At 41.6% G+C, this 19,815-nt stretch overlaps 1 protein-coding gene across 8 annotated transcripts in view; it reads left to right on the top strand.

Moving 5' to 3' along the window:
• Positions 1 to 19,815, top strand: part of agap1 (ArfGAP with GTPase domain, ankyrin repeat and PH domain 1) — a 765,714-nt gene that overhangs the window by 678,821 nt on the left and 67,078 nt on the right. For 5 of the 8 annotated variants that reach the window (XM_043693249.1, XM_043693248.1, XM_043693247.1 and 2 more), the window contains 4 exons: positions 1,430 to 1,513; positions 4,441 to 4,595; positions 5,850 to 5,940; positions 8,026 to 8,248. In XM_043693249.1, the coding sequence (XP_043549184.1) occupies positions 1,430 to 1,513; positions 4,441 to 4,595; positions 5,850 to 5,940; positions 8,026 to 8,248 (553 nt within the window). The remainder of the gene's footprint in view (positions 1 to 1,429; positions 1,514 to 4,440; positions 4,596 to 5,849; positions 5,941 to 8,025; positions 8,249 to 19,815) is intronic. The other 3 variants (XM_043693252.1, XM_043693251.1, XM_043693246.1) reach the window with 1 other exon arrangement.

Below are 19,815 nucleotides of genomic sequence, written 5' to 3'. Positions count from 1 at the left end.
TTAAGTGTTGAGCCACGGGGTGGTTGGATTGGTTGGTCCGGGTGTCCCAGAGGTATTCTCTGAAACGTTTCGCAAGTAGGCGGAAATCTTCTTCCTGACCTCTCCGCCCCCACCCCCACTCCGGCCTATCACCCTCACCTTGACTTCCTTCCACCTATCGCATTTCCAACGCCCCTCCCCCAAGTCCCTCCTCCCTACCTTTTATGTTAACCCTCTTGGCTCACTTTCCTCAGTCCTGAAGAAGGGCTCATGCCCGAAACGTCGATTCCCCTGCTCCCTGGATGCTGCCTGACCTGCTGTGCTTTTCCAGCAACACATTTTCAGCTCTGATCTAGAAAGCAGTCCAAAACATAGTTTAACCTCACTTTCCAACTTAGTCTAATGTACTTTCGTCTATTATTGTTCCGTGTTATACCTGCCTTATCCTCATTCCTTTCCAATGGTTGACCTGTGATATGCTCCCAGTGCATTTTTGTAGGGGTAACAAACTTCATTTATGTAGAGGGAGAAGCTGGGATTTTTCTCTTCAGTCAAGAAAAGGTTAGGGGAGTGATTAAAGTAAAGGGGAGTTGTGACAGAGTAAATGCAGAGGAACTGTTTTAGCTGGGAAGAGTGACTGTGAAATACATGACAAAATAACTGGCAACGAAACTAGAGGGGAGATGTGGACAAAACATTTTTGTACAGCAAGTTATTGTGATCCAGAATGCACTGCCTGAAATGGCAGTGGAAGCTGATTCAGTGGTAATTTTCAAAAGGGATGAAGGTTTGAAGGGGAAAGATTTGTATGACTGAGAAAAAAACAGGCCTTCCCTCTGAATGTGTGGACCACACACTCATTTGGTGTTGGCCACCAAATATCAAAGGTTTCAGAAGAAATAGGAAAGATAACATGGGAGGAAAATTATATTCTGAAATGTCTTGTTGAATATATGCAGTAATTACTTAAGCTACATTAAATAGAAATTGTCCCTTTTGTTTAATTTTCAATTGTTAGGTGTTGTTATTTTATAATAAATAGGATATTTTGATAACATAAGTTATGTTGGGAAAAGTACTGTGTTTTTTTATAACTATTTCAAGCACCTAGATAATGGTTCAGATGTGAATATGTGTGTGATTGTTCAGACCTGCAGGAAGTGCATTGAGAGATGGATAAGTATCAGCAAGCTGTCATTTGCTTCCTTGGCCTGTATGGGCTCTGCCACTTCACCAGACTTGTCTTCACTCCACCCAAGATCCCGGTTTGGAGAGGTAGAACCGTGGCAATTGAATGTGCTTGCTCCTATTAGCTGCGGGATATTTAACAAGTGCCTGCCACTACCATCCCCCGCCCTCCGCTCGTTGTCTACTTTCTCGCTGTGACTTTGATATCTCTCTCTCTCTCTCATTCTCCCTTTTGCCTTCTCCTTCTGCTCTCTGGATGCAGCCAAACGTAAAGCATGGAAACTAAACCGTGTAGGTAGCTTGCGAAACATATACAGCAGCAGCAGCACCAGCACCAACACAGAAGGTAATTAATCCAAGAGGAACACCAACTTAAACCTGATCACCCAGTAGAAATTGGTATTAGTTTGCCTGGAGCATACTTGCCTACTTGTGTGGGCTTTTATTCTGTTTGTGTTTTGTTTTTGTTTTATTAAACTGCTTCATTTATGTCATACATGTTCCTTTTTTCTTTACTTAAATTCTGACCTTTCCTCTAGCTGTGGAATAGTGATGTTTAAATTACTTCAAGAAACCTATTTTCCATTCTCACCACTGCCCCCCTTCCTCCCTACCCCCTTTTTGTACATGTTGGCATTCGATGTAATATTTTTCAAGTTATTGCAGTTTAAGGTGCAAGTAGCAGGTGTAATGATCTGTGGCAAAATACAATCGTGTGCTGTGACATTTAAGTACAGTATTTAATTTGTTTTGCGAAACATTGCCTGTAATGCTCTTTGTAGCTGGCCTCCAATCCAGAGCTGGTGCATGCTAGGTTATTTGCATGTTCAGGTGCTTTATAGTCTATGCCTGTTATTCTGCACTGCTGAAGGTCAGCCAAGTCAAAGTTCATAAATTGACTTGAAATGCTTTCAGCAAAGGCAGCAATCACATGTTTGTTTAATAGAAGATTGAGTTTTTTCATTTGTACACGAAAATTATAAATTAGTTTCTTTCTTTATACAAAATGTCAAGAGGCCAATTTATTCAACTGCCCGAAATCCATTTCAAGGCATTTTAATACATGTAGTCCTGAAATTGTATATGATATACAGAATGCAAAGTTGGTCACATTCCAGTAAGCCAACCAGTTGAGTGCTGTTGTCAGTTTAAAAGGAAAACGAGTGGGTCAGATAATCGTGGTGCTGTTGCCATGTTACTTACAGACAACGTCAGTGAATGGTTTTAATTTAATTTTTTCCTGACAATGTTTTTTTTAATGTGTAAAGTTCTATCACAATGAATGGAGCCTGAGGCCCTCAGTGTATGGTTTTTTTTATAAGCCATAAACTTGTATTTGAAATTGTAATTTTCACAGCTTTTAAATAATTGATTCTGATTTGTTTTGGAAACATTTTTTGTTATATAATACAGCTTCTGTTTTATCACCAATTGGCATTGAATAAATCTGTACTGTAAAGTGTGGAGTCAGCCACAAGTGATTGAAGTCCCATTGTTACTGGGTGCCCCCAGCAGGAATTTAAATGTCAGTATTTGCTCAACCTTTTGCTTAAAAAATGCATTACTGCATCACAAATGATTAGAGAATTTCAGTATTAGTGATTGCTGTTACGTTTCAGCAAAAATATACTCAGCTCTGACATTTCGCTGCTCTCACATGAACTTTTACATTGACATGAGACCTGTTGCCTCCGCCTATACTATCATTAGAACTGTCTAAAGAGGGAGTGTGTATGGAATCGTACAGCACAAAAAGAGACTATTTAGTCCAAATTCAACCGCTTGTTGAGTTCTCTGCCCAAAGGCGGGTCTGACCACAACATCGCGATCTCCTCCGTGGGCAGGGCAAGGAAGCAGCTCTCGGATCCACCGCAGGCAGAGCAGGAATTGAACTCTCTGCTGTTGGCACGAATCTAATCCACTCCTCTCTTCTCCTTCCCATCCTGAACCCTCTCCCCATACGCCAACCTCTAGGGGTTTGAGTTGCTATGGCAGCCAACATTTGTATTTGCATGTTAATAGCATAGAGCTAGGGACAGTGGTAGTAGAAGCTCCGATTTCTTTCCATTTCATAACTGACTAGTCGCCTTTCTAACCTTTACCACTGACCATTGGCAGATTTTGGATTTCCAGGTTGAAACATGACCCTGTTTGGCCTCGTTAGGAAAGCAGATTCCTTGGCCATCAAGTCCTGGAGTGGGGATTGAACCCAGACCTTTTAGCTCTGAGACAGGGTCACAATGAGTCTTGCCATTGAGTTTGCCACTGAGCAGGGAACTGACAAAGATAAATTTATACCCTGAGCTTCCGATTGTCCCATCAGCAGAAACATCTTCTGTGAGTCCATCTAAAACTGTTTTAGAATTTTGAACACCTTTAGCATGTTTCCCCTCAGCTTTCATTTTTTTAGAGAAATGCGCTACAGCATGTTCACCATTTCTTGATAGTTGTTGTTTTTCAGACTTGGCATCATCCTTTAAGTCACCTTTTCACTTTCTCCAGTCATTCTGTGTGTCTTCAAATGTAATATGTTGTACAAAATGATGAAAATACTCAAGTACTCCTGCAAAGCCTGAAATAGTGCTCAAGGAAGCTTGCAACTCCTCTGCTTTTTGAGAAGTAAAAAACTTCTCTCCATATTCTGTTCTTTAATTGTCCAGATGCTGTTTGTGACTTTCCTTTTAAATTATATGCAGGAGTGAGTAATCTTCTGATGCCCTTTAATGTTAGCTATCGGGTTGCAAGGCACTCCTTTGAAACTAGTCAACTTTTCAAAGCTGCTTCTGAATGATACCAGTAATTCCTAATTATGCCTCTGTTGTCTCTGTAATAGATGATGAAAAAACAGGGGTCAATTTTCTTCTAGTAATCACTTCCAAATGTTAACCTTCCTCTTTAACTGTTTAACTTCTGATCCCAATATAATCTAATAGACATGTTAGACTCATTAGCCAGTGAAAGTTCAGTTGTTAAATTTCACTTGGGGAACCCAGTCTTATTCCAAAGTTTTCTTAACCCTTAGTGTGCTTTACTCTGAATACTGTCTCATTAACAGTTTGTTGACCTATTGGCCATATGCTTCTGCATTTTCTCTCTGACCTTTACTGACTCCAAACTGACTCTCAAAGTATGCAGATTGAAGCAATTTGCAAAAAAACAGGCCTTGGGTTCAAGCAGGTGTTAACAAGCTCCCACATCCCAGCCGACCACCACTGCCTACCATAGCTTTGTTTCTCTACTTATTCAGACTATTACTTTTTGTTTCCTTTACAGAGCAAGAAGAGAATTTTGAGTTTATCATCGTGTCTCTGACAGGCCAGACCTGGCATTTTGAAGCTGCCTCTTATGAGGAAAGGGACGCGTGGGTCCAAGCAATTGAAAGTCAGATTCTGGCTAGTTTGCAATCCTGCGAGAGCAGCAAGAACAAGGTGATTTTCCTGAGCTCCTCTGTTCTACTTGGTTTACTGACAATGCTCCACTATCATATGCACTGTAACTGCTTCCTCTCTTAAGGTTTTCTCCATGTCGTAGCTGTGGTACTGAAAGCCAAAGTTCTCCTTCCCTTTCAGTAAGGTTCCATGCTATTAAAAGGACAGTCTGCTCATGGCACTTCCAGTTTAAACATCTGTACATTATTTCAACCAAATCTAAATTTGGTATTGGTGCCTTCAGTACATGGTTCAGATTATATTTCTTTTTAAACAAGCCCCAGTTAAAACCTCATTGAAAAGCTGTTATAGGTTAAAGAGAAAAATGAAAGTTGAGTAAAATTTGGCATCAAGACGGCACAGAATAACAAATACTGCACTCCCTTTCATTAGTTTGCTGTTGGAGCTTTAATTTTGTTCTGTATATAACAATCCAATTAGAACAGTCTCCAGGGACAGCCAAACAGTGATCTTCAATTGGTTTACAAGATCCATTAAGGACAGTGGGTGCCACTAAGCAGCCCTGTGTTTCCACAGCGCTAATCTATCTAGTGCAGTTTGTTAGAATTTATAATAAAATGCAAGTTTCTTGAGTATATTTTCTGGTAAATGTGGAAGTGCCTTGAGTACATCTTCTGGTAAACGTGCAAGGAATGGACCCTACCTTTCTGCACTTGTATCTGGATGTTTAAAAAGAGGGAATGCAGTGATCCCCTTGTTACAAAGGTTTTGTTCAATATCCTCAAAATGCATGCAGTGTTGCTGGCAGAAACATAGATTAGTAGAAGGCCATTCAGCCCTTGGAGACTGTTTCACCATTCAATTGGATCACAGCTCCCATTTGCCGCCTTAGTTCTGGAGTAATTAATGACAAAACTCTGTCAATCTCGGTTTTGAAATTTTCAATTGAACTTTGACTCATTATCTTTTATGTAACAGCTGTTTACTCCCAACACCCCCGAATGCCCTAGCTCAAATTTTAAGGTTGTTGTAAAATACTTTGACCATCAATATTACTATCTGTACTTCTCTAGGTTTTCTGTTTCTTGCTGTTTAACCTATTGATCAGATTAAACATGAATTCTACTATGAATAATCTCCCAGACCTGCAGACCTGTGTTTATTTGTGAAACATGGGGTAATTAATCTCAGAAAAACAGCATGATCATTGTAGAAACATTCAGCTTAAATAATGTGCTGTGGCTACATTCATTGGCACTGACTGTATCTGTCTATTATTTTGCCTTTGCTTAGTCACGACTGGCAAGCCAGAATGAAGCTATCGCTCTTCAGTCAATCAGAAACATTCGTGGCAACTCTCATTGTGTGGACTGCGAGGCATTAAGTAAGTGATGAAAAGACATTTTCTGTCAGATGTTATTTCCTTCTTCATCTCTGTCTCATTCCTGACCAGAAAGAATTTCTAGGAGATCACAGAAATCATACAGCACAGGAGAAGGCCATCAGCCTATCATTTTTTTTGTGCCAGCTCTTTGCAATTGGTCCCACTTTCCTGCTCTTTCTCCTTAACCTAGCAAATGTCTCATTTTTTATATTTCAGATTACGTTCCCTTTTAAAATTTATTATTAAATCTCCTTTAAGTTAGTACGTTCCAGCTCGTAACAACACACAGTAAAAAAGTAATCTTGTCTCCCCCTCGCTTTTTCCCTTCTGTGTTCTCTAGTTGCTGACCCTCTTGCCAGTGTAAACAATTTCTCTCTATTTGCCTCATAATTTTTGATTATCTCTATTAAATTTCCTCTTATCTGGTCTAAGGAAAACAATCCCTCTGTAACCATTCCACGTAACTGAGGTCTCTGGTTCTCTTCTTGGAAATGTCTCCACCTGCTCCAATGCTTTCCCAATCCTTTGGGTCCAGAATTGGATGCAGTACTCCAGCACAGGCTTAACCATATCATAAATAATATGCTCAGAAGTTGTTAATGGTGCTATGTACCTCATGACAGAACAGTACACTTGAGTGGCTAACACTCATGCTTGGCAGCATTCTTTGAGGGTGTTCCCAGTAGTTTCTAGTACTTTGAGGCCAAAGACCCTGCTTTAACCACGTGTAGTAAGCACAGTTAATTGGATAAAAAATATGTTTTGATCGTAACAAGAAGGGATCCCTTTAGGAGCTCCTTCTATAGTGCAACTGTCAGTGTTAAACAAGATATTGTGCTTGTCTACTGTGTGTGATAAATACTGAAAATGTTTAATGAACTGGTGGCTTTTGGGGATAGACTTTATATTTCTCATTTAGCTCATAGATATATCTAAAGTGTCACTGAGCCATAAAAACCAAAAATGTCTTGATTTTATTTCCTGACCTCAGCAGGTTTACAGTCTGAGAATCACAAGTGTTAAAGATTATTAAACTACACAGCAAGGTGGCTGACTCTCCTTAGGTTAATGATTCCATTCACTTATTATTTAACATAGAATTATGAGATGATACTGCATATAAGGAAGCTGTTTAGACCATCTACACTGTGACAGCTCATTCTAAAGGCACCTCCCCTGCTCTCTCCCTATATCCATGCAAACTTTCCTCTTTCAGGAATCTTCAGTTCCTTTTTGATAGCTCCTTTTAAATTTGTATCCATCAACTTGGAGGTAGTGAGAACTGCTGAAGCTGGAGAGTCAGAGTGGATAAAGAGTGGAGCTGGAAAAAGTACAACAGGTCAAGCAGCATCAGAGGAGGAGGGGAGTCAATATTTCAGGTCAGAACCTTTCATGAGGAAAAGTGACTTCGCTCCTTCTCGGATGTTGCTTGACCTGCTGTGCTTTTTCCAGCTCCACTCGTTATCTGCTCCATATCCACTATCCTACCAGGCATTGCATTCTGAATCCTAACCACTTGGTGGATCAAAAGTTTCACATTGCCTCTTGATCTTTTGCTGATCATCTTAATTGATCTCCTCAGCCACTTGAGAAGGCTTCTCTTTATTTACACAATCAAATATTTACAATATTTACAGTCACTTACCCAATTCCACTTTAAGGAGAACAGCTTCATTTTCTCCAGTCTATCCACATAACTGTATTCCTTCATCCCTATTACGTTACCTCAACAACTTCTCCTGAAGTCATCAGGACCCAGTGTTCAAATAAAAATACTGTTAACAGAGGATAAGTCTGTCCACAAATAAAACGATTCTCATCGTCCAGTTCAAAGGCACACGAAGGGACATTTAGTAAGCAAGACACGTAGCATGTATGGAGAGTGAAAGAGACTTAACATTATAGTTTGTGACCTTTCAATCAGATGAAATATTAACTCTTGTTTTGCTCTCTACAGCTGCTGACAGACATGCTGAGTATTTTTACCATTTTCTGCTTTATTTCAGATTTCCAGTATTTTTCTTGTGTGTTGACATTTATTATGCACCATTTAGTAAGCTTTTTACTGATTTGAATTTGTTCCAGATCCAGACTGGGCCAGTTTGAACCTAGGAGCTCTCATGTGTATTGAATGCTCAGGTATCCACCGCAACCTTGGCACCCACCTGTCACGGGTCCGCTCCCTCGATCTTGACGATTGGCCCCTGGAGCTTATCCGAGTAATGTCATCCATTGGGAACGAAGTAGCTAACAGCATTTGGGAAGGAAGTGCCCAGGGACGCACCAAACCCTCACCCGATTCCACAAGGTACATGCATTCATCTCTATTCATTAGTCTTGAATTAACTCTGGGCCATTTTTTTGTTTTCTCCAAACTGCACTAATCCATTACTGCCCTCGCTGGCCTATTCTCTCTAAAATTGGGCTTATCTAAAACTCTGCTGCTTATGTCCTACCTCATACCATATCCCATCACCCCTCACCCTGTACCCACTGACTAAATTGGTTCAGGAATTTTAAAATTCTGGTCTTATGATTCATTCCCCCATGGCCTTGCTCTTCACTATCTCTGTACATTGAAACTGTGACCCAAAGATTAAAAGCTGCTCTGCTACTGAGATATTTTATGCATATAGTTGTTTGGCTGCATCTAACAGTATTTTTTAAATAGGTGGAAAATACTGCACAGTTAGATCATGATGTACTAGCAAAAACTAGTAACCAAGTTTATTTACAAGATTTATGATTACACCAAAGCAGTAAAAAAATTTAGCTTTCAGCAATATAATGCTTTGACATATTCCTGTCAACTGTCCCAAAAATAAAATCTTGATTCCTTTTCAGTATCTATTAACTATCAGTCCTAAGATAAGTTAACTTCATACCTGACAGAGATTTGATGAATCATGCAACATAGAAATGAATGCTTGAACGCGGGGAAACTCCTGAACAGTGAGAATTTGCCTCACTTGTATAACTTTGAACAGGTCTTTGCCATCTCAGATCAGAACAGTCCTTTCATACTCAACACGTAAATATGTTCAAAGTCAGTTTTAAGTTTCAGGGAGATAGATTGTGAACAACAGATTGCTATAGTTTGTATGGGTTTAGTTTTAACACTTCATTTATGTGTCAAATTGCTGGACCTTGAGGATAACTATTTTGTGGCAGTTAGCTTTCTGCACATAAAAGCAACATTTCAAAGGCAGAGGATAATTTCTGATGTAATTAACATACAATAAGTTCCCACCATGAGATCAGTTGAGCCAAAGAACTCCCACAGAATGTACATATCCCCAGAGGATAGGGATTGCATTAGTTCATTTCTCTACCCAAAGGTAAAAGAGTACCTTTTTGGAGACAGCTGACATTTTTCTTTGTATTTGCAATATTTAGATGGGAGCTGATTAATTCAGTTGGCTAGATGGTTAATGTATGATTCAGAATAATACCAACAGTAACTACTCAAATCCCATTCCAACCAAGGTGGAATTTGGATCTGCCTTCTTCCCCTGACGATAAGAATGGAAGACAGTAGTGACTCGTCTCTGACAAAATATGCTGAGGAACATAAGATGAAGGGTCAACAGGCAATGAGGCAAGGACAAGATTTCAGGCAAAGCACAAATGGAATGGAACAATATCCTGGCCCCTCAAAAATATATGACGAACAGTTATGAGACTTGACAGCTTGAAGTAAAACTAGAGTTACACTGTATATTTTCTGCATTTCTTTACCACTTAATTTCCAAATATGTTCATCTTGTCTTCACCCTGCATTTCCATCTCTTTCTGTTCTTCTAGCATGTTAATCACTTCCTCGTCATTTTGTATAATTATGTAAACTTAGCTCCTCTTTAAGTATAGGACTAGGAGGAGGCTATTCTGCCTGGTTTCATTTGTCTTCATCCCTTTATTAAACAAAAATTTAGTGAAGTCCATTCTGAATTTTTAATTGACCTCAGCCTCAACAGTATTTTGTGAAGGGAGAGAATTAGAGATTTTCACTGCCCTTTGTGTTAAGAAGTGCATCCTGGTATTATCCCTCCCCCGAACAGTACCACTGATTTTAAAGTTAGAGAACTTTACCATCCACCCCAGAAAGTACTTTCCCTTTGAGATGTTTAAGAATTTGATAGAATAGAGAATTAGATGGACATCCAACCCTACATACTCAAGAATCTCTTTCACATGGTCCTTTGTGAGAAGCTTCAGCAAGCAATACTCCAAAGTTGTGAAGTCACAACAACAGGTTGAGGTCATGGAGTTGTGCAGTACGAAAATAGACCCTTTGGTCCAACACGGCCATGCTGATCAGATATCCTAAATTAATCTAGTTCCATTTGCCAGCATAGCCCATATCCTTCTAAACCCTTCCTAGTCATGTACTCATCCAGATGCCTTTTAAATTATGTAATTGTACCAGCATGCATCACTTCCTCTGGCAGCTCATTCCATACACACACTGTGAAAAAGTTGCCCTCTCACCTTAAACCTGTGCCCTTTAGTCTTGAACTCCCCTAACCTGGGGGGGAAAAAAACCCTTAGTTATTCACTCCATTCATTCCCCCTCATGATTTTATAAACCCCTCAGCCTCCGACATTCCAGGGAAAATAGCCTCAGCCTAATCAGCCTCTCCCTAAACCTCAAACCCTCAAACCACAGCAAAATCCTTGTAAAACTTTTCTGAACTTTTTTGTTCTTGAAAACTTTAAAGGACATGTGGTGTTTTTAGGAAACATTTTCAGCCACATAACCAGGTAAATAAATGCCAGTAGCTACCAGACACTAGGCTGCAAAATGTGAGGAGACTGGGCAATGGACTATCTGTAGTCGAGAGTGTGATGCTGGAAAATCAAAGCAGGTCAGGCAGCATCCGAGGAGCAGGAAAATCAACGATTCGGGCAAAAGCCCTTCATCAGGAATGAAGCTGTGTGCCGAGGGGGTGGAGAGATAAATGAGAGGGGAATGGGGCTGAAGGGAAGGTAGCTGAGGGTGCAATAGGCAGATGGAGGTGGGGGGTAATGATGATAGGTTGATGGGGAGAGTGGAGCAAATAGGTAAGAAGGAAGATGGACAGGTCATGTGGGCGATGCCGAGTTCGAAGATTGGAACTGAGATAAGGTGGGGGGGAGGAGAAATGAGGAAACTGGTGAAATTCACATTAATCTCGTGGGGTTGGAGGGTCCAGAAGCAGAAGATGTGGCATTCTTCCTCCAGGCGTCGGCTGGTTAGGGAGCGGCGATGGAGGAGGCTCAGCACCTGCTTATCCTTGGCAGCATGGGAAGGGGAGTTGAAGTGTTGGGCCATTGGGCAGTGGGGTTGGTTGGTGTGGGTGACCCATAGATGTTCTCTGAAGCACACTGCAAGTAGGCATCCTTTCCCTGGAATGTCAGAGGCTGTGAGGTGATCTTACCGAGGTTTATAAAATCGTGAGGGGAATGAATGGAGGGAATAGACAAGTTTTTTTTCCCCAGGGTAGGGGAATTCAAGACTAAAGGTCATAGGTTTGAGGTGACAGGGCAACATTTTTACACAGTGTGTGTATGGAATGAGCTGCCAGAGGAAGTGGTGAATGCTAATACAATTACAACATTTAAAAGGCATCTGGATGGGTATGTGACTATGAAGGGTTTAGAAGGATATGGGCCAAATGCTGGCAAATGGAACTAAATTAATTTAGGATATCTGGTCAGCATGGCCGAGTTGGACTGAAGAGTCTATTTCGCCAATGTGGAGGAGACCGGATTGGGAGCAACAGATATGGTAAATGACACGTGTGGAAGTGCAGGTAAAACTGTGATGGATGTGGAAGGTTCCTTTGAGGTCTTGGGCGGAGGTGGAGGGGGCAGGTGTGGGCGCAGGTTTTGCAACTCCTGCCGTGGCAGGGAGGGTGCCGGGAGGGGAGGGGAGAGTGGATTGGTGGGGGTCATGGACCTGACAAGGTAGTCGCGGAGGGAACGGTCATTACAGAAAGCGGATGGTGTGGGGAGAGAAATTTATCTGTGGTGGTGGGGTCTGTTTGTAGGTGACGGAAATGCGGAGTATTATATAATGTATACAGAGGTTGGTGGGGTAGAAGATAAGGACCAAGGGGTTTCTGTCCTTGTTGCGATTGGAGGGGCGCAGTTCGAGGGTGGTGTTTCGGGAAGTGGAAGAGCTGTGCTGGAGGGCATTATCAGCCGCGTGGGAAGGGACATTGCGGTCTTTAAAGGAGATCATCTGGCGTGTTCTGTGGTGGAACTGGTCATCTTCAGGAGCAAATGCGGCAGAGGCGGAGGAATTTGGAATAAGAGTATTTTTACAAGAAGCAGGATGGGAGGAGGTGTAGTCCAAGTAGCTGTGAGAGTCGGCTTTGTAGAAGATATTGAGTCGGTCACCATTGATGGAGGTGGAGATGGAGAGGTCCAGGAAGGAGAGGGAGGTGTCTGAGATGGTCCACAGGATGCCTACTGGTAGAGCGCTTCAGAGAACATCTCTGGGACACTCGCACCAATCAACCCAGACTCCCTGCGGCCAAACACTTCAACTCTATCTCCCACTCCGCTAAGAACATGCAGGTCCTGTGCCTCCTCCATCGCCACTCCCTAACCACCCAACACCTGGAGGAAGAACACCTCATCTTCTGCCTCAGGACCCTCCAATCACAAAAAATTAATGTGGATTTCGCCAGTTTCCTCATTTCTCCTGCCCCCACCTTATCCCAGTTCCAACCTTCCAATTTGGCACCACCCTCATGACCTGTCCATCTTCCTTCCCACCTATCATTACCCTTACCTCCATCTACCTATCGCACCCTCAGCTATCTTCCCCACCACTCCACCCCCTCCCATTTATCTCACCACCTCCTTGGATCACAGCCTCATTCCTAATGAAGGGCTTTTGTCCGAAATGTCGATTCTCCTGCTCCCCGGATGCTGCCTGACCTGCTGTGCTTCTCCGGCACCCCAGTCTCAACTCTAATCTCCCACATCTGCAGTCCTCACTTTCACCTAATGGATTATCTGTAGCTTATCCAGCCTTGTATGGTCTCAGCTGTGTTTTGCCCCAGTAGCAAAGTAGTGTGTGTTTTGGAGAATTTTAGAGCCTGTTTAAGATTTCTTGTCTTTTTTCATTTATAGACTAGCTTCAATAGAGGTGTTTGCAGGTAGTGAAAACTTCAGTAACCAAGGCAGAGATCAAACTCTTAATGGCTGTGGTATTTTTTTCATCAGTGACCTGCAGTTTTGAATTGTGAATGCTCCTTAAGGATATGAAATTCGAGCAGGATTCAAAGTATTATACACAACGCAGTCACGATAGAAAAGGGTCGAGAGTAGAACTTGTGACCACATGTAAATATTGTTTCAGGAATAATTAAGGACTGCTATTGAATCACAAAGTTTTCAGCTTAATTTATCAAATTTAGATGAGATTCATGGGTGCTAGTCTGCTTTTCATGCAGTGTTTGTGAATATAGGTGTGAACCTTGTGCAAAAACTCAATCTGCCCAAACTACTTGGGAAATTTCAGTAAAAGACAATCAGCCTTCCCTCCACTTGGAAATCCAAACAGAAGCACTTTTTCCATTGTTTGATTACACAAGTGAATTTTATGGCTAGTATCAATATCTTGCTCACAGTGATCGGCAAGTCAGAATTCAGCTCTTGGCTTTCTTTTAGAATATATGCGACACAGAAGAAGGCCACTTGACCCATCATGTCTATGCTGGATTTTATGAAAGTCTGTCCATTCTCCTCTCACTTTCCAAGTCTTGGTGTCTAGCCCTCATGGCTACTGCAGTTAAGTGTATCTCATTTATTTTATATGATTAGGGTCGTTTACATTATCATCCTCTTCAGGCAGTGACAGCCAGGCCCCCCACCACGCTTGAGGTGAAAACATTTCTAAGCTTCCCTGTAATATTTCTGTTAGTTACTTTAAAGGATTGTACCATAGTTATGGAATGAAAGATTACGGAAATGGATCCTTCCTGCCCACTCCACTTAGGCTTCTCGTAATTATGTAGAAGCTATATTTTATGATATGAGGACCACACGGCAATGGTCAGTGCTAATGGGAAAGGCCAAAGATTTGTTTCCATTGGTGCTTTCCATGATTCAGTGAATGATACTCTCACCTCTCCATCTGTACATGTGGGTTCAAGACCCATTTTAGAGGTTTGACCTTAACGTTACAACTGTATTTGTGAGCTGTTAAGCAAAGACCTGCAAACGTAAAAAATATTACATGGCAGTATTTTTAAGAACAGAGACATTGTGGCCAATGTCTATTCTTCAATCAGCTCATCGCTGTATGTGCTAATTACCTTCCACATTTCTGCAAATATCATGGCAACTGCATTTCAAAAGTACCTTGTTGCCTGTAAAGCGTGTTAGGATGTTCTGAGATTGTGGAAGGTACAATATAGATATTAAAAATGTTTTTCCTTAGTGCCTTCTTTTTCTTGCCCTGTCTGTAGATGTTTGATTGCTGAAGGTATGCAGTCCAATGAGCCTCAAATATTTGCAAGTGCCTCACCCAGTGACCCACGTGACTGAAAGGGAGTGGAAATTGGAGAGCAAAGCGAGGCATTGCAATGTAATCGAGAACATATTCTGATCCAATGTGAATAGGAGTTGGGCTCCCATTTTTTTTCTCATTTCCCCTTCACTAGGCCAGTTCTGTCACTCCAACTTCTGCTTCAGTTTCTTGGGGGCAGGTTAGTGCTGTTTGATATTGGTCAATGTGCTGACCTACTGAACAAGCCTAGTCCAAAACAAGGAGGTATAACCATCAAATTAGAGCCAGATCTTTCAGGGTAGTAACAGGAAACACTTTTTACACAAACAGCCGTGAAAGTCATGTGTTTCGTGCATTTTATCATTCACAGAATGTGGGCATCTGCAGCAAGGTCAGAATTTATTGCCCTGCTCTGGTTACACTTGAGAATGATTTGGTGAACCATTTTCTTGAAATGCTGCAATTTCTGTGTTGCTGTGCTATCAGGTTAGGAGTTTCAGGATTTTGACCCAGTGGCATTGTAGGAAAAGCAATGTTTTTCCAAGTTGGGGTGATGAGTGACTCGAAGCAGAATTTGCAGGAAGCGATGTGCCTGTGTACTTGCAGCCTCATCTGGTGAAGTTTGTAGTTTTGGAAGGTGCAGTAGAAAAAGAGCCAGGTTTTGCACTGTAGCTTCAGCCATGCAGGATCCGGATTATGATGCATACCTACGACCTCCCCTTCTGGTAATCTGTTAATGTCACCTGTAAATGGCTTTAATGGTTTCCTGCAATTATCAGCAGCCTCCGAACCGTGGCCGAAACTTCCTCAGAGATGGTAACAAATTGAAGCTGGCGTCTGCTGAAAGACTATCGACTTCCCATTCTTTTTGCACAAAGGCTGTTACTCCTCCATGGCACCTTTTTAATTACTTGTGAGCAAAACTCTTTCAGTATAAATTGTCTGAAGTTTTCATTATTCTTTTCTTCTTGATCTGCTTCTATTCAATATAGGCACACTCTGTGCTGAGGGTGAGGATTGAATAAGATCAATGTGACCAGAATTAACTTGAACTTGTTCCTGAATGTATTTATTTAATGCAGTGGTAATTTTCTTTGACAGCTCAGCTTCTGTTTTTGGTGTGTTGAATTTGTATTACATGCTTAATCCAGCAATTACTTAGGAGAAGAAGTGCCAACAACACATAAATTAAGTGTTGGATAAAGGCAGCACTAACTCACTAACACAACAAGTGCTTTGGATTATGGGTTAGTTCTGTCACTGTTCAAGCTCCCCAGAGGTCAATCTTGTGAACTGTGCAAAAGCCTGTAACTTCAGGGATGGATGCCCTGGATCTTCAAGGCATGCGGGAGTCCCTTCCTCATCCCATCAAGCACTTACTAGTTTGCACTGACAAAATATCTGAAAGTCATTGTCAGCCATCCACTAATGTTGCATTAGTATGCAGTCTTGTATTGTACTATGTCTGTATTTCCTCTAGCATGGAACATGAAGGGTGACGTATTAGAGATAGAACATAGAACAGTACAGCACGGGAACAGGCCATTCAGTCCACTATGTCTGTGCCGACCATGGTGCCATTCTAATATAATCCCAGCTGCCCGCATATATGGTGCGAATCCCTCTATTCTCTGCCTGTTCACTTACCTGTCTTTAAACTTTGCTATTATATCTTTTTCTATAATCTCCCCTGGCAGCGCATTCCAAGTAACTACCACTCTGTGTGTTTAAAAAAAAATGCTCTTCTCGCACATCTGCTTTAAATTTTCCCTCTCTCACCTAAAGCCAATGCCACTCATATTTGACATTTCCACCCTGGGAATGAAACTGACTATCCACCCTCTCCATGCCTGTCATAATTTTATATACTTCTATCAGGTCACCCCTCAGCCTCCGACGCTTTGACGAAAACAATCCATGTTTATCCAACCTTTCCTTATAGCAAATACACTCCAATCCAGGCAACATTCTGCTAAATCTCTTCAGTATACTCTCCAAAACCTCCACATCTTCCTATGGTGTGGCAAACCCCCAGATTTGCACACAATATTCCAAATGCGGCCTGACCAAAGTCTTACGCAGTTGCAACATGACTTGCCAACTTTTGTATTCAATGCCTTGACCAATTGAAGGCAAGCATGCTACATGCCTTCTTTACCACCTTAACCACTTGTGTCGCTACTTTCAGGGAGCTATGGACTTGCACCCTAAAGGTCCAGCCATTCATGGTATACCTTCCTTTTGCAGTTGACCTCCAAAAATGCATCACCTTACACTTATCCATTCGCCACTTCTCTGCCCAAATTTCCAGCGGATCTATAACTTGCTACGTAATTTAAGAACATAGAACAGTTCAGCACAGAAACAGGTTATTCGATCCACTTTGTGCTGACCATGATGCCATTATAGATGAGTCTCATCTACCTGCACATGATCTGAATCACTCCATTCTCTGCCTATTCATGTGTCTGTCTAAATGCGTCTTAAACATTGCTAACATATCTGCTTTTACCATCTTACTTGGTACCATGTTCCAGTACCTACCACCATCTGCATAAAAAAACTTGCCCCCTCATGCTTTAAAACCTATGCCCCCTGGTGTTTGACATTTCCACACTGGGAAGAACACTGACTATCCACTCTACTCATGCCTCTGATAATTTTATATACTTTGATCAAGTCGTCCCTCAGCCTCCAACATTCTAGCGAAAACAATCCAAGTTTGTCCAAGCTCTCCATATAGCTAATACACTCCAACCTGTCTTCACTATGCACAGCTCCACTGATTTTAATGTCATCTGCAAACTTACTAATCAGACCACCTACATTTTCTTCCAAATCATTTTTATATATATGTACAGAGAACAGAGGTGCCAGCCCTGATCTTTTCAGAATACCACTGTTTACAAAGTTCCATTCAGAAAAACAGCCTTCCCCAACTACCCTCTGTTTTTTGTGACCAACCCAAAATTGTATCTAACTTTCCAACTCACCATGGATTCCATATTCAAGTTGATTGAAGGATCTCGGAGGGTATATAGAGAAAAACGAATTCCTCTGATGCGTTGGGGCATGTGGTCTCGAACAAGGTCCAGTTAGTCTAACCTCCGTAGTGGGGAAGGTATTAGAAAGAATTCTAAGGGAAAGAATATATCTGCACTTCAAATGACTGAGATTGTCAGCATGAATTTGGTGAGGGAAGGTCATGTCTGACAAATTTGACTAAAGTCTTTGAGGTGGTAGCAAGGGGCTGTTTCTTAGAGTAATGTGTCAACAGTACTTGGACTTTATCAAGGTAAGGTTCCTCAAGACATACTGATCAAGAAAGTAAGATCACATGGGATCCAAAGCAAAGTGGCACATTGGATCCAGAACAGGATGAGAGGTCGGAAGCAGAGGGTGATGGTAGAAGGATGTTTCTGGACTGGAAATCCGTTTCCAGTGAGGTTCTGTTGGGCTCGGTACTGGGGCCTTCGCAGGTTATGGTAATCATTAATGATTTAGACTTTAATATAGGAAGTATGATCAAGAATTTGGAAAGAAATTTGGTAGACTGATTTTAAAAATGAAGAGGAGAGCTTTAAACTGCAGAAGTATATAAATCCACTGGTCAAGTGACCAGAGCAATGATAAATGGAATTCAATCAAGTGAAGTGTGAGTTTATGCAATTGAGGGGGGCTAGCAAGCCAAGAGATTACACACTGAATAATAGGACCCCTAAAAGTACTGCAGATCAGAGGGTCCTAGGTGTACACATTCACAGATCCCTGAAAGTAATGGATCAGGTAGATAAAGTGGTTAAGAAGACATAAGGAATAGCAGTGACATAGCATACAAGCAGAAGGAGGTTATGCTGGGGCTAAATCAAATGCAAGTTAAACTACTACTTGAGTATTACGTGCAGTTCTGCTCACAATTTTATAGGAAGGGTGTGTTTGCCCTAGAGGGTGCAGAGGAGATATACCAGGATGTTGTCTGTACCTGAAAGGTCTGAGCTGTAAAGAAAGATTTAGAGAGTCTAAGTTTGTTTTCCTTGGAGCAGTAAAGGTTGAAAGGAGGTCTGATAGAGGTGTATTAGATTGAGGGAACTAATTAGGATGGATAGAAAGATTTTTTTCCTACTAATAGCAGGGTCAATAATCAGGAGGCATAGACTTAAGGCAAGAAGGAGAAGAATATTAGGGCAGTTGAGGAAGAATGATTTCACCCAGAGAATAGTGGGCGTTTGGAAATCACTGTTTTAAAGGGTGGTTGTGTCAAAAACTAATGTAACACTTTAAGCAGCATTTAGATATTCACTTGCACAGGCATAGTCTCCAGAGCTATGGACCAACAGCTGGAAATTGGAGTCAATATAGTCAGATCTTCTTTGACTGGCATAGACATAATGGGGCAAATGGCCTCCTTCAGTTATATAAATATTTGATTTATTGTCATGTATACCTAAGTACAGTGAAAAGCTTTGTTATGAGCAGTACAGACAGATCATAGTAAGCAAAGATATACAGACCATAGGGTGAAAAAAGCTTGGACAGAGGCATACAGATTATATCGCATAGGGCATGTGCTAGGCAAGATCAACATTATTGAAGTAAGAGAGTTCATTCATCAGTCTAATAACGGCAGGTAACAAGCTGTTCTTGAATCTGCTGGTGCGTGCGTTCAAGCTTCTGTTTTTTCTGCATGATGGAAGAGGCTGTAGGAGAGCATTGCCCAGCTGCGATTGGTCTTTGATGATGTTGGTAGCCTTACCACAGCAATGGACTGTGTAACTGAATAGAAGATTGGTTCCTGTGCTGGTCTGGGCTGTGCACACAACCTTCTATAGTTTCTTATGGTTCCGGGTCGAGCAGTTGCCAGGCCTTATGCACCCGGACAGTATGCATTCAATGGTGCATCTGTAAAAGTTGGTCAGGGACCTTGTGGACATGCCAAACTTCCTGAGCCACTTGAGTAAGAAGCGGCGTTGTTGTGCCTTTTTGACCATCACATTTACCTGGGAAGTTCAGGACAGGTTGTCAGTTACTATCACTCCTAGGAACTTGAAGCTCTCCACCCACTCAATCCTAGTTCTGTTGATGTAGATGGAGGCGTGTTCTACTCCCTTCTTTCTGAAATCAGTGATCAGTTCTTTAGTTTTGCTGATGTTGAGAAAGAGGTTGTTCTCATTGCACCATGTCATCAAGCCATCTACCTCCTTTCTGTATTCTAATTCGTTGTTTGATATCCATCCTAACACGGTGGTGTCATTAGCAAACTTATAGGTGGTGTTTGTTCGGAATTTGACAACACAGTTGTGGGTGTATAAGGAGTACAGTTGGGGGGGGGGCTGAGAATGCATCCTTGGGAGTATATCAGTATATGGGTCTGT

Source organism: Chiloscyllium plagiosum, chromosome 7 (assembly GCF_004010195.1).
Source record: "Chiloscyllium plagiosum isolate BGI_BamShark_2017 chromosome 7, ASM401019v2, whole genome shotgun sequence".
In the NCBI taxonomy this organism is placed as follows: domain Eukaryota; kingdom Metazoa; phylum Chordata; class Chondrichthyes; order Orectolobiformes; family Hemiscylliidae; genus Chiloscyllium; species Chiloscyllium plagiosum.
Note: the sequence above shows the minus strand (reverse complement) of the source record. Positions and strands in the feature narration are given on the sequence as shown.